General features: G+C 31.5%; 1 protein-coding gene across 4 annotated transcripts in view; it reads right to left on the bottom strand.

Moving 5' to 3' along the window:
* LOC119616169 (putative uncharacterized protein DDB_G0277255) overlaps window positions 1–12,140 on the bottom strand; it is a 75,594-nt gene that overhangs the window by 25,619 nt on the left and 37,835 nt on the right. For 3 of the 4 annotated variants that reach the window (XM_037972476.1, XM_037972454.1, XM_037972465.1), the window contains exons 3-6: window positions 11,505–11,690; window positions 9,235–11,318; window positions 4,922–5,060; window positions 1,169–1,411 (exon numbers count right to left, since the gene is read on the bottom strand). In XM_037972476.1, coding sequence (XP_037828404.1) covers window positions 1,169–1,411; window positions 4,922–5,060; window positions 9,235–11,318; window positions 11,505–11,690 — 2,652 coding nt within the window. Of the gene's footprint in view, window positions 1–1,168; window positions 1,412–4,921; window positions 5,061–9,230; window positions 11,319–11,504; window positions 11,691–12,140 lie in introns of those variants that run through there. The other variant, XR_005232507.1, reaches the window with a different exon arrangement.

A 12,140-nucleotide genomic window follows, 5' to 3' on the forward strand; every position in this document is an offset into this window, starting at 1 on the left:
ATGATTACTGACAGCATCAATTACAGTGTAGAGAACACACATTTGCCTTAGCATACATGTCCCAATAAACAATTAATGTAAGTATAGAAATACATACATACATATGTATGATGATAATGACTCAAAAATTTACGCCATTGATATGGCCTCAGAAATATGTTTCAATGTGGACAATATTGTATCTATCAGGGCTTTCAACGTAAAAAATTGTGATCGATATAACTTCTTCATTGTAATCATTTCCAACCCCAACTCAGAAGACACTTTTTGGAGATAATATGAATTCTAGGATATAAGGTTTTTCGATAAAAATAGAATCTCTAACGAAAGCGTTATTAACTTACATACATACATATATGCATCTTCTCTGGAAAAGGAAAATTAGAATAATGTTAACGCTATAAGAGATAACAACATCAATCGTATTGCATGTTGGGATATTTTTGCATTTGTAATCGTATTCAACGTTGTTGTAACCGCACTGACATTGACACCGGTAATAATATGTTGCAAAACAAGCAATTTTCTGCAACTTTGTAATTTTTTTTAATGACATCGCAAACAAATTTTGTGAGAAAAATAAAATAAGGAAAACTAACATAACAGGCAGTGATACAGCTGTATATAAGCAATTTTCTATATTTATATAGAAAATATTTTCCAACGTCCACATTTAAATACATCAATTCATCTCTGGACATTAGTCCACGTTCTCATTTAAATGCACTAATTGACAATCTCGGGAAAATAGCCGCGGACATTTGTCATTGTGGATCGATAATTTCGTTATTTATTATCACGATTTACTGATTTATTAAACTAATACTGATTTTTTGATTATCATAAATATATCGATATTAAAATGAATACTTGGATGATTTTTGGAATAGGCTTGTGAGTCATTAATTTCTTCGAACAATTTAGGAGTAGAATCAATTATAGTCAGATGGACGCACATACATATCTAGATCGTGTTAAAATATAAAATAGGACCCAGAAAGTATATACTTTCATGGGTCTGCGACCAATGTTTCGATGTGTTGCAAACGGAATGAAAGTATCAATTACTTAATATTTTTTGAAAGTAATTATAAAAATACTATGTATAGAGTAATCAAAATAATTTGTTTCGGAATAGTTTCATAATAACATTCTTAATATAACTTACCTCGACATGGTCCCGGATATGCTACACCAATGGAGCGACCAATTTTACAAATCATACGATTTATATCACATGCGCTCTTGTAAGTTTTACCATCGGCGCCACAAACAGCTTTCGTTGCATCAACGGCATCATTCTCATAATCATCCTGTGGGCATTCTATTTTACATGCTATACAATGTGGCATAGAATACTGGTCCTCAACACAGATTAATCCATTTAAACATTTAACACCGTTGCATGTTGCTGCAATCATAAAAAGATAAAAAAATGTATTATACAAAATGAGCGCACATTCATATGTTAGGTAATAATTGTACAACTTTTGCTAGGACCAATAGGTGAAAAGTTAACTCATTTGAAAAAAAGCTGTATAACCAAAATGTCCAACTTTGACCCACTCTAACTCCTGCCATACTTGACCGATAGAGCTAATAATATGTGTCTGGCCTACTATCCAATAGTACTAACCTTAGTGCAAATTTCATCCAAATCGATTTTTTGAGTTGGGTCACCTGACACGAAATTGCCCATATGTATCTCCTATGATAATACAGGCCGACAAAATTTGAAAAAAAGTAGAAACGATTCTAAAGGATTGAGCTGCGCAGAATCTGATTTTCTCCATCACATCTTGGATTTGAGATATGTTTGGTTAGGTTGATAGGAGGATATATAGTACATCAAATCCGAAGAAATACACCTTGGTCACTATCGGGCCTGTTGTGCGCTCCTTTTCATGAAAAAAATTTTTCACAGAGTATAGGTATTATTTTTTAATGTTCAGAAACTCAGTTTCCTAGACGTAATTCCTAAGAATTTTCCAATCAGTGTTAGTCAGGAATATTATTTTCGGAATAACATCACTTCCAAGATACTTGGATCTAACTTCGACAAATGCCTGACAGTGGCAAAGAAAGAGTTTCACTGCCCTCTCCACATGCTCTACATTCGTCTGAATCCGCACGGCCAATTTTGTATAGATGTACGAGCACTACCTGTGCGTTCACTCATAATACGTACCATCATACTAACTTCAGACTAATTTCATCCCCCAAATTAGAGCCATCCGTATAACAACAGATTCATACTGGTATTTGCTCTAGTTTTCCGTTTGACCAAGACATTCTATCTGGAATCAGCGTTTCAAAGTTTCCAACATATTCTATGTCTGGTATGCGATCAGGCACGTCTGATGATTGTGTACAACCTTCCATGTGTTCAGTATACATTGATGACGTGTCCTATAATCGCTTTTGGCCAGTTCGCCTAAAGTAATGAGCCGTTCGGCTGTAAGCGCCGCCTCATATCTTAAATATGTTTCAATGGGTGGAATATCTAGCAACGTATCCATGGCATCACTTATACCCAAGCAGCATGTACTCTGAACTCTCTGTAGTAGTTTGATATTACACTTTTTGCCCAAAGATTAGTGGAGCATAAGCTAGAATTGGTCTAATTACACTTTTATAAAGCCAATTTGACATATTTGAAATTTGAAAAAACGCCATTTTTGGCCCTTTTTGTGACGTTATAACAGCGCCAAGACAACTTTAGTTGTAAATTGTTGTATGTCATCTGAAAGTCCATTATATTAGCTTGAAAATAAAGGCTTAACATCTGACATATCATCGAGATATCTTCACCTAAAGATATTGGCCTGTAACATTCCGATTTTGAAATCGGAACATAAACGAAGAAATGTGTTGAAAGATTTAGCATGTCGGAGGTGTGCTACTTTGCGGACTCCTATGATTCCGCAACATTATCCCGACAGACTAACCATTTAGAAGTTACAGAATAATTTCCCTCTTGTTTTCCTATACCAATGTCCACCATCAATTAGAAAATATCCACCCATAATGTTACCTTTAGAAATTGTTTTTAAAGCTGCTAACTAAAATCCAGTAAAGGGATGAAATTCTTTATAAACAAGTTTTAAAAGAATAAAAGTTCCTACCATATAGGAAGATAGGTTAATAATTGTATTTATCCGTCGTAGACGAACTTAAAAATTAGGATTTTTTCTAAGATATACATCCAATTCTTTACGAAATGCAGCGAAAAATCAGATCAACTTAAGCATACAGTGTATCCCAAAAGTATACACTGTACTTTTTGCGTTTTAATATATAATTGAACTGAATTTTTGTTTACTTGAATTTAAACTTATTTAAATTCATATTTAATACATATTAATTTTAAGTATTGACTACAAAATCTATGTTCAGTAATACATATGTAGATGTAATTTTTGTTGCGGTTCTTGTTGTTATTGTCACTAATCATGAATGAAATTATTGTAACCAATAAACAATCAAATTTATCATTGAATATTGCAGTGGCATGAAGCAACTTGGCGCCATCTGTGACACCAAGTAAATTGCAATAATATTTCTAATATAAAAAAAATAAATAAATTTGTTTGCTTTGAATTTTTGAATGGCATAGTAACAAGAATCCATTAGTTAGATATCGGAAAGTGAAAAAATTACTTTAATATTTAAAGATTCCAACTGACAGAGTTTCCTTACTTTCTTAAGAATTTCAATGAGTGAGTTTAAGTAGGACTATTTCGAAAAAATTGAGACAAATTGTATGATGCTTTTCTAGTGCGGCTACAAGAATGGAACAAATTTAAGGTATTGCAAAAATATTTTGAGTAGATCTTTATTTATTATTTACTTATATTGATTGGAATCTTTGCAAAAGGATATTTATAATAAAATTTAATTTCTATGGATTTATAATTTATCTTAAGATCAAATACTTTTGACCTCTTTTCAATGACAACTTTTTTATGGAAATATTTTCACTTAAAATCTTATAAATTGAAAATTTTGGCAACAATGGCATTTAATTTATGTACATATGTATACATACTTTGTAGGTATGTATGTTGCTCTATCATATTTTCATTGTAGAGTGGTTGGAGCCACATTTATGGCACGCGTCCACCATGCAATTTTTAGATGCAAAAGCATGCTGTCTTCTAAATAGTTTACTAGCTTGTTAGTATTCATTTGGTCATAACGTATTTGTAGAGAAGATTCCAATGCAATCAAGCACAGCCAAGCGTTACAATGCTGGCACAACACATTGCCAACGAGCATCCAAGAAGAGACCATTGAGTTGTTCATTAATCTAACAAGTTTTCAATAACAGCTATTACACACTGTCGTTAGAAATTTTCCATATAACATTGAAAACTGAGATACGATGAGATTGTTTTATTTTTATTCTTTTATTCTTTTTTTTTGATTTTCTTAACCACTGAATTTTTTACTTCCTGTATTATTAAATAATTTTCATCGTTAAGATTCATCTAAGAATTAGTAATAAATGTAAACTACTGATAGATGAATATAACATCTACAAATCAGGAAGAAAATATGCAAATATATACAATTAAATACATAAAAATACAAATTAGGTCTTCGAACAATTTTAAAAAAACATAAACGGAAAAAAGAACATAAAGAACATTTTGTAATATTGCTACTTTCCAGGGGATTTTCCGAAAAATCTGAATCTTTTAAATAAAGAATGTCTTAAATTTTGAACCATTTCAGCATTAAGTATCAAAAAAATGGGAAAATTTTGCAAAAAATACTAGAAGATTAGTGAAAAATAATACATAATTACACTGACTCATTATGTAATGATCTGACTTATAAAGTACTTTTAAATTTTAAAGCATTCTATGGAGGATATTTGAAATGAAACACCGATTAATTTTAGAAATATTTTACTTACTTCTACAATGACCGCGATATGCAATTTGCAAATTAGGGTTGTCTGTCCTACATGCCCGTTTCCTTAATTGACATTCAGTATTGTAGGTGCGACCGTCAGTTCCACACACTGGGTTTAGAGGTTTAACATTATCTCCATTCTTGATTAAAAGAAAAAAATAATAATATTAAAATGTGAAATAATATAGTTTTTTTTATTTAGAAATAAAATTGTTAAAGAAAATATATTTTTAATGGAAAAAGAACAATTAAACAGGCCAACGAAATTAAGGTTTGGTAAAACTTTTTAAGTGCTAAAATCGAATCTAATATCGGTTTTTCTTTTCAATTTTCTCGGAATATGGTACTGAATATTTAGTTAGTTATTACGGAAATTTAATATAATTATAATATGTAATGAGCTAAAAAGCTAATAAAACCTCTTTTCACTACTTCTTCATTAGTATTTTAAGTCATTATTTTAACACGTTGATGTCATTGAGGCAAGTACTTCCACGCTCCCTTACAAATAGGGCGTTAAAGATATACTTGCAATTTCTCTTACAAAGATATACTTGCAATTTCTCTTACAAGAAGTAGTAGTAGTCATTGAAAAGTAAGTGGTTATGTAAGTACAACCCATTACCGCGCTTTTACTTGGATATTTATTGAAATCAAAATGTTTTTGTCAAATTACCCTAATAATTTACCCTACCCCCATATAAAGATCCCATCATAAAATTACTTTAACGCTCATAACTTGCATCTTACTGACAGTAAAGCTACAAAATTCGACATAAACATTTCGATCGGAACTAAAATCTTTCTCAAAAAATAATAATCCCAATAACAGGCTTAAAATCCAAGAAAAATAAGTTTTATTGGAACTAAGATCTCTTTGTCCCCCTCAGAAAATTACTTATTTTCACAGTAACCAAAATATTTCTTAAATTTTGTGAGGATTTGTTCATGTATTATAATAACATGATACTATCAGGCAGTGATGCCAGGAGATTTTTTTCAGAAATCCCTACTCTTATGAGAAAAAATTCCTTTTTTCCCTACTTTTTATTTTCCCTACATTTTTCCCTATACTACTTTTTTCCATTTTTTTCCAAGTTTATCTTAAAAAAATACAAAAATAACATAAAAAACTAAAATTTAATATAATTATTTTAAATAAGGTTTACTTTTGCGTTTACTTTTTGCGGTTTACTTTTATAAATTTTCAGAACATTAAATTATTTTTTTCAATCCTGAGTTACTGCATTAAGCCCCCGACTACTCTATCTATAAGGAGTCAGAATATATCGCTCAACAGGATTGGCATAATCCAAAAAAGTCGTTTGAAGAAAAATGGATATGAATATTTAATGACATTTAACTATTTTCTTTGATAACTTTTAAACAAATAAAGGGATTTTAAAAATCCAAATTCAGATAGTTGAGGTTAATATGTTTCTCATCAAAATTTAAATTCAATTTTCACGAAAACGTGGGTTTTAGTTTTTACGTTTACAAAAAATCGATTTCACATCGAAAATAATAGACATATTAGAAATTTGATAAATCTATATGAAAGATTTTAGTATGTCGCATGTTTTGTAGACCTCAGTTCAAGAAACCCGAATTTTGGATTATGCCAGGCTTGTAGCGATATGTAGGTACACATATTGTAGAAATTACAAGCGGAATTTTTACTAACGATACACTTAAAATTGATTTAATTTTTAATTTTAAAGTTTAATACATGAAAGAGTATATTTTTAGTTGATAAAAACTATGAAATTGAAAAAATCCCTACAACTTGACAATAGTAAGAAATCTTTGCCTTTTTCCCTACACGTGAAATTTTTGAAAAAAATCCCTACAAAAAGGGAAAAATCCCTACACTTGGCATCACTGCTATCGGGTCAGGGCATTTCTACTGTTTATATAGGAAACTAAAATTTAAAAAAAACTATGGAAGCAAATAACAAAAAAATAGATACATACATATAGTATAGGACCACTTTTCGAAATTCACTTGAAATATATGACACATGATTTGATGTTGGGTATATAAGATTCGTCATAGCCTATTATAACACTGTTATTTGTATTATATATTTCTCTCAAGATTTATTTAAATCGATTGAAAAGTGAATTATGTACATTTTATTACGATTTCATGAAAGTTTCCCCATATTGCTTAACTTGACTTTGACCTCCACAGTATGGGTTGACATTATTCGATTTTAAAGAAATCTGAAATTTTATGTCCTAAAAAAGCTTTATATAAAATGCATAACAGTAAATGATTAAGGCTAATTTTCAAAGATATTACAAAAAAATATTTCATCGAAATTAAAGTCGTAGGAACCGCTAATTTTTTTTCTATTTTATTCCTTATTTGCTACCCATGAATTGGTTTTTGGAGATTTTCTAAAAATTTAAAAATTTGCTGAACTAAATTTTTAAAAAATTTGAATCTGCCGTCTAAGGGCCAATCTTTAGGTGAAAGATTAGCGATTAAATTAAAATTAATCCTCGAAGGATGTTTTTGAGTACTCAATTAGTTAATTTTGTTTGCTAGTTTAAGCGCCCAATGGAGGTGGTTTAAACTTGAGCAACAAAAGTGTAAAAGGCTGATGCAAAAAATTTAATACAATTTTTATAAAAATAAACATTAAAATGTTTGATTTATTGATTAGTATAAATTATGGAGACTTCAAAATACATTTTTTTGTTTTAAATTTAAGTTTTCATTAATTTTCATATTAAATTTACAATAGTCTTCTTCTTTCTTATAAAACACGCATGGCTTTGACAACAAACAGTGACGATTTCTGCTGTTTTGTATGGCAACACTATGAAGTTTAATCTTGTACTCAAAAACATCAAAGGGGATTAACATCAGATTAAGTTTGTTTTTAGATTAACTAATCTGATTATTAATTGGCATTTGATTGCCAACTCAAAACCCCGCTCTAAAGGGTTTTCCATTTATGACTATACCCACAAATACGGTTTTAGTTGTCTAATGAAGATATTTCCAAAAGAGTAAAAACATTATGGTATACATTAAGATAGGAAACAAATTAAGGACGGTTCTCTATAGGCTGTAGTCTGATCTCAATGAAATTAAGTGGAAACAGTTCCCTGACTATATCGATTATATCCACCAATTTTTTTTTTTTAATAATGATAAGGAAACGTCGATATGTTTTGTATTTTATTTAAATATTTTTAATCCTATTCGCTCCCCGGTATTGTGCTAGCTATATTTATCTAACGTACATATATATGTACATCCGTATACGTGCAAGTTCATTAGCTTTACATTGGTATATAAAACTTTATGGTTTCAATTCTATTTTAGTTCAAATTTTTCAGTTTAATTAAAATATGTATTACAACAATTTATCCTAAGCATCTACTTGTTAGTTATGCTTTCTTTGTTAATAACGGTTTGTATGTTGTTGTTTACATTATTTTGCAATGTTTTGGTAGCGTACATAGGGGTCTATGAAATCAAATAAACTTCGGTATAGATTGAATTTTGAAAAATGGAAAAAACCGTTTCCGTAAGTTTTTTTGAGGGTTATTATGTATTAATTTCAAAGAATTTAATATAATCTGTGCTAAAATGCAAAAAAAAAAAAAAATTTACAAATTCCCCGAAAGATTAGAAAATTTCAACTACTTTTGCTGTTACGCAACAATTTCTGGAACTTAAAGCGCCTCAAGGGCCTTTCAAATGATACCAATATTTCATATCTTTCTTTTGGAAGAAATATGAAAAAAATCTAAAAGGTTCAAAAAAGGACCTTTTAATCCCTTGATCCTAAATATTGACACGAGGACAATTTTGAAAAATGGTATCATAGAATCAATTAAACTTTAATTTTAGTTGGGAACATTGATACCATATTTTTCCTACATACACACGGGGCCTAATATACGTCATACATATGTTTAACATCGTGAGTAAACTAGAGGACATTTGTAATAAAATTGTTATAGTTTCAGAAATATCTTAAAATTTTTAAAAGGATTTTTTTCGAAACTTTATGAAAAACGAATTACTAACATGTTGTCAAATTTCCCATACAAATTTATACACCAAAATTTTGTAGTTCTTTTGAGGTTATGAATAATGCCCTAAATCTATATAGTAAATGTGTATTATTATGAATAACTTCATATACACATGACCTTGCAAAGACCGGGTTCTAAGTATTTATGGTTTAAACTTTTCGCAACATTCAATTTACCACAATTTACTATGAGCATTAATAAAAAATAAATATTGTGTCTACATTTACATTTTTTTTGCTAATAAAACTAACCTACCGTTACTGTTTGTTGCTGCTGTTGTTGTTGCTTATTTGGAAATCCAATCAAATCAAATTGTTCAGAAATGCCATCAAACAAAGGAGTCTGGTAATGTTGTCGTTGTTGGTGTTGTTGTGCTTGCAATTGTGGATGTGTCTGCTGCTGTTGGTCTTGCTGTTGCTGCTGCAGTTGTTGATTATTATGCAAATTCGAGTGTAACGTTAAAATTTTATTGTCATTGTTGTTATTATTGTTGTTGGATGCTGTTTTCATTGGTATTTCAATACGATGTTTATGATCATGATGCAAAACACCTTCGCCTTTAGCAGACATTGTTACAACTGCCGATTCGGATGAGGAACGTGCAGAAACTGCAGACGTTTGTAAATGTGATGAAGACGATGGCGATGGCAATGATGATGATGATGATAATAAGAATGACGCAGCTATTTTACTTCCGTGATTTGGTAAACGACTATGATTATGATCGTCGGCAGCTGCACCATCATCTGCAGACATTGTGGAATTTACAGGAGTGGTCGAAGGAAAGGAAGACAACAACAGCTGTGATTGTGTATACTCTGGGTTTGAATTAAATGCTGCTGTTGTTGTTGTTGCAAGTGCTGCTGATAGTGATGATATATTCAATGATGTTGCTGTTGTTGACGATTTAACTATTCCCGACTGGTGCATAGTAGAAGACGCATAAACATCAGTTACAGTTGTATCCGTATCTGTATTAGATGCAGAGTTCACTTTATTTGTAGTTATATCAAAGCCAATATTATTGGTGGTGCTGCTGGCTGTGATGTTGTAATCCTTATTATTCTTTGGCTTTTTCAATACAATGGACTGTTGTTTATGGTGTTGTTTGTTGCTGTTGTTGTGTTTATGTCTACCATGATTTTGATTTTGCTGCTGGTGATTGTGATGGTGTTGTTGTTGTTGCTGCTGACGGTGGTGGTGTTGGTGGTGATTGTGATGATTATTATGACGATGATGTGGAGTATTCTCAGCATGACGTCCATTCTGTTGAGAATGTCTAACGCGGGTATTGTTGTTACTAGAATGTTGCTGTATTTTGGTTGTTTGTAAATCATGATGGTTTTTATTTTTGTTTTTATTGCTGCTGCTGTTGTTGTTTTTGTTTTTGTTGTTGCTGTTCCTGTTTCTGTTGTTATTGTTTGGTTTTGTATTAGTTTTAAGCTGATGTCTAGACGGAGACTGGTTTAAAAATCTTGTTGATTCATCGTTGCGGTTGTTCTTGTTGTTACCGTGACCGTTGTTGTTACCATTGTCGAAGTTAATGTTGCTGTTATTATTTTTCTTTTTGGCCTCTTTGGCTTCGTCTTCCGCATCGTTATAGTTGTAGTCTTCGTTGTTTCCTTCTTCTTCTTCTTCATTATAGTCTGAGGGATCAGTGTCCTCGTGTTGATCATGTTTGTTACGATTGTTGTTGTTGCTGCTACTATTATGCCGTCTGGCATGTGTTGTTCTTACATTACTAAAGATTTGTAATCGTCTAGTGGTGGGCTTTTCCGTATGTTCAACATTGGCGGTTATCAAAAGTCTTCGACTGCCTTTTGGCTCCTGGTTTTTATGATTTGGTTGTTGTTGTTGGTGCTGTTGTCCATGTGAATGATGTATGTGTATTAATTTTCTTTGGTTTTGATTGTGTTCTTTGCAATGATGTCGTTCCATTGATGACGTTACGCCACTGCTGCTAATCATCGCATCTTTGCCATTTCCTAAGCCTAAATTAACATTTGTAATTTCACTACTTAAACTACGTGTATCGCGTGATTGTTGTGATTTTTCTATCTTAATTTTAAAGTCATACGAGGATTGGATGGTGGCGGACACATCTTGAAAATAGCCACCATCATCAGCATCATCATCATTATCGTCGTTAACATGACTGCTAACCAAGTGTAAAGTGTGATGTTGTTGCTGTTGCTGCGCTTGTTCCTGTAGCATTAAGTGGTCTCTTTGCTTACGTTTTCTTCTTGCTGCTCCACATTCGGGGGCACAGATACACTTGGGTCTTCCTTTTCTTTTAACGCATTTCTTATTCGGTCCACACTTAACGTTTCTACAACTTTCTGAAAAAATGGATCAAGAGTATGAAACAAAGAAACTACTTGGAGTTAATGATTTTCATGTAATTATCTTGTTTGATTTTTAGCTTTTAACCAATTTGTTACAAGAACCTGTGTAATTTTATAATTTTGTTTTCAAGAAATCGAAATTAAATAATTATTATTTTTGTTTGGTTTTAGTTTAGCTACCTAAGCATGGTGAACATTCCATGCCGCCTCCAATTGCTGTCGCGAAAAAATACTCAACATTTGTTGGTTCGCGTTCAGTGTAGGCGAACTCTTGATTGGCGCCACAACATTCACTTTTGCTAATATTTAACGAAAATATTTCGTTGCATTTACCATTGTCTAGCACCGTCTGCCAACAGGCTCCAGCTGAAAATAATGTTTGTTTAATTTTAATTTTGGTTTCATAAATAAACATAAATTATACATATGAAAAGTCATTTAGTTTTATATAAATATGTATGTAGCTATGAATGTACGCATAAAAATACTTAGTTAATTATATGAAAAACTAAAGATGGACTTAATGCAGGGACATTGCAAGCCACACGATTTTTAATAGATTTTAAGTTTTACTTCATTATCATATGCATGTATATCAATTCATGTGGCCTCCGGTAGGTTAGTGGTTAGTGTTCTAGTCTGGTAAACCGGAGGGGTTGGGTTCGATTTCCACCTGAGGCACTGGTTAATGAGCGCACAACAGACCCGATAGAGGCCTAGGTGTATTTCTTCGGATTTGATGTATATACATCCTCCTTTCAAACTAACTAACTAACATATCAATTCATTCTAAGATACCATTTTCAAAATGTTGCT

Source organism: Lucilia sericata, unplaced genomic scaffold (genome assembly GCF_015586225.1).
Source record: "Lucilia sericata isolate MDLA Ls3-8-SP2 unplaced genomic scaffold, ASM1558622v1 Contig000002F_arrow, whole genome shotgun sequence".
NCBI classification, from domain to species: Eukaryota; Metazoa; Arthropoda; class Insecta; order Diptera; family Calliphoridae; genus Lucilia; species Lucilia sericata.